The sequence below is a fragment of the Pteronotus mesoamericanus genome, unplaced genomic scaffold (assembly GCF_021234165.1).
Source record: "Pteronotus mesoamericanus isolate MK-2021 breed Mesoamerican mustached bat unplaced genomic scaffold, CSHL_Meso_final contig_591, whole genome shotgun sequence".
Taxonomy (NCBI): domain Eukaryota; kingdom Metazoa; phylum Chordata; class Mammalia; order Chiroptera; family Mormoopidae; genus Pteronotus; species Pteronotus mesoamericanus.
Genome location: NW_026555208.1, coordinates 902,462 through 904,035, shown reverse-complemented (window position 1 = coordinate 904,035; position 1,574 = coordinate 902,462). Strand labels below are relative to the sequence as shown.

At 40.9% G+C, this 1,574-nt stretch overlaps 1 protein-coding gene across 1 annotated transcript; it reads left to right on the top strand.

The window, feature by feature from the left end:
- Positions 1-210: 210 nt before the first annotated feature.
- Positions 211-1,158, top strand: LOC129076504 (olfactory receptor 52H1). The gene has a single exon (XM_054580661.1). The coding sequence runs from the start codon at positions 211-213 to the stop codon at positions 1,156-1,158; it is 948 nt and encodes a 315-aa protein (XP_054436636.1).
- Positions 1,159-1,574: the final 416 nt, after the last annotated feature.

Here is a 1,574-nt window from a genome sequence, read left to right as displayed (position 1 = left end):
AATTCTGGCTTATAAATGTCACCTGCCATTGTTATATACCAACTTTCATTCACTTCAAAAATTCCTATTTTGGATGATAAATTATACGATCACCTTATCCTTAGGAATCAATAATGATGAGTGGTTGGAAGTGAGAGTACTCAAGTGACCCTAACTGTCCTTTACCACCCTCTGTCCTCAGGACCCAGGACAGAGGACCCTTGGTCAGCCATGTTTATTTCCAACTTGAGCAGTTACAACCCAGGATCCTTCATCCTGGTGGGGATTCCAGGCCTGGAGCAATTCCATGTGTGGATTGGGATTCCCTTCTGTGTCATCTATATTGTGGCTGTGATAGGAAACTGCATTCTTCTCTGCCTCATTGCTGTGGAGCATAGCCTTCACCAACCCATGTTCTTTTTTCTCTCCATGCTGGCCATGACTGACATCATCTTGTCCACAGCTGGTGTTCCCAAAACACTCAGTATCTTTTGGTTTGGGGCTCGAGAAATTACATTCCCAGGGTGCCTTACACAAATGTTCTTCCTCCACTATAGCTTTGTACTGGATTCAGCCATCCTGATGGCCATGGCATTTGATCGCTATGTGGCCATTTGTTCTCCCTTGAGATACAACACTATCTTGACCCCCAAGACCATCATCAAGATTGTTGTGGGGATCTCTTTTCGAAGCTTCTGCATCATCTTGCCGGATGTATTCTTGCTCACACGCCTGCCTTTCTGTAAGACACACATCATACCCCACACATACTGTGAACATATAGGTGTTGCCCAGCTCGCCTGTGCTGATATTACCATCAACATCTGGTACGGCTTCTGTGTTCCCATCATGACGGTCATCTCAGATGTCATTCTCATTGTTGTTTCTTACACCCTCATACTCTATGCTGTTTTTCACCTCCCTTCCCGAGATGCCCACCAGAAGGCACTTGGCACCTGTGGTTCCCATGTCTGTGTCATCCTCATATTTTATACGCCTGCCTTTTTCTCCATCCTTGCCCATCGCTTTGGACATAATATTTCCCGCACTTTCCACATCATCTTTGCTAACCTCTATATAGTTATTCCACCTGCACTTAACCCCATTGTTTATGGAGTGAAGACCAAGCAGATCAGAGATAAGGTCATACTTTTGCTTTCTGCCAAAGGTAGAGAATGATGTTCCACTGCATAATGGAAAAGCTAAGTTTATAGTGTATATTAATATAACAATAATTTTTAAAAGGAAAACAAAAGTAAAAACTGCCTGCAAGTACTTTTGCATACCAGGAAAATATCTCTATGAAAGAGATGGTTCTATGTACAAAAAGTTCCTTGATGATGTTTGTTTATGGCTATCCTACAGTTTATAACCAAGAAAAAGGAGGTGAAAATAGAGAGCTGAGTTACTCTAAATGGGGAAAAAAATAAAAATTTGGAATTTGAGATTTACAGTTATGGAGGAAGGAAAATGTGTTAACTGAGACAAAGACACTAAAAACAGGAGACTTCAAGTAAAAATATCAATTAGAAATTTCTTTCTCTTTTGTCTATAGAACATGGTTTATCTTAAGTCCAAAACACACAATTACTCAT

Excerpts from the sequence above, each read along its gene's own strand:
- LOC129076504 (XM_054580661.1), top strand. The coding sequence starts at position 211 with ATGTTTATTTCCAACTTGAGCAGTTACAACCCAGGATCCTTCATCCTG.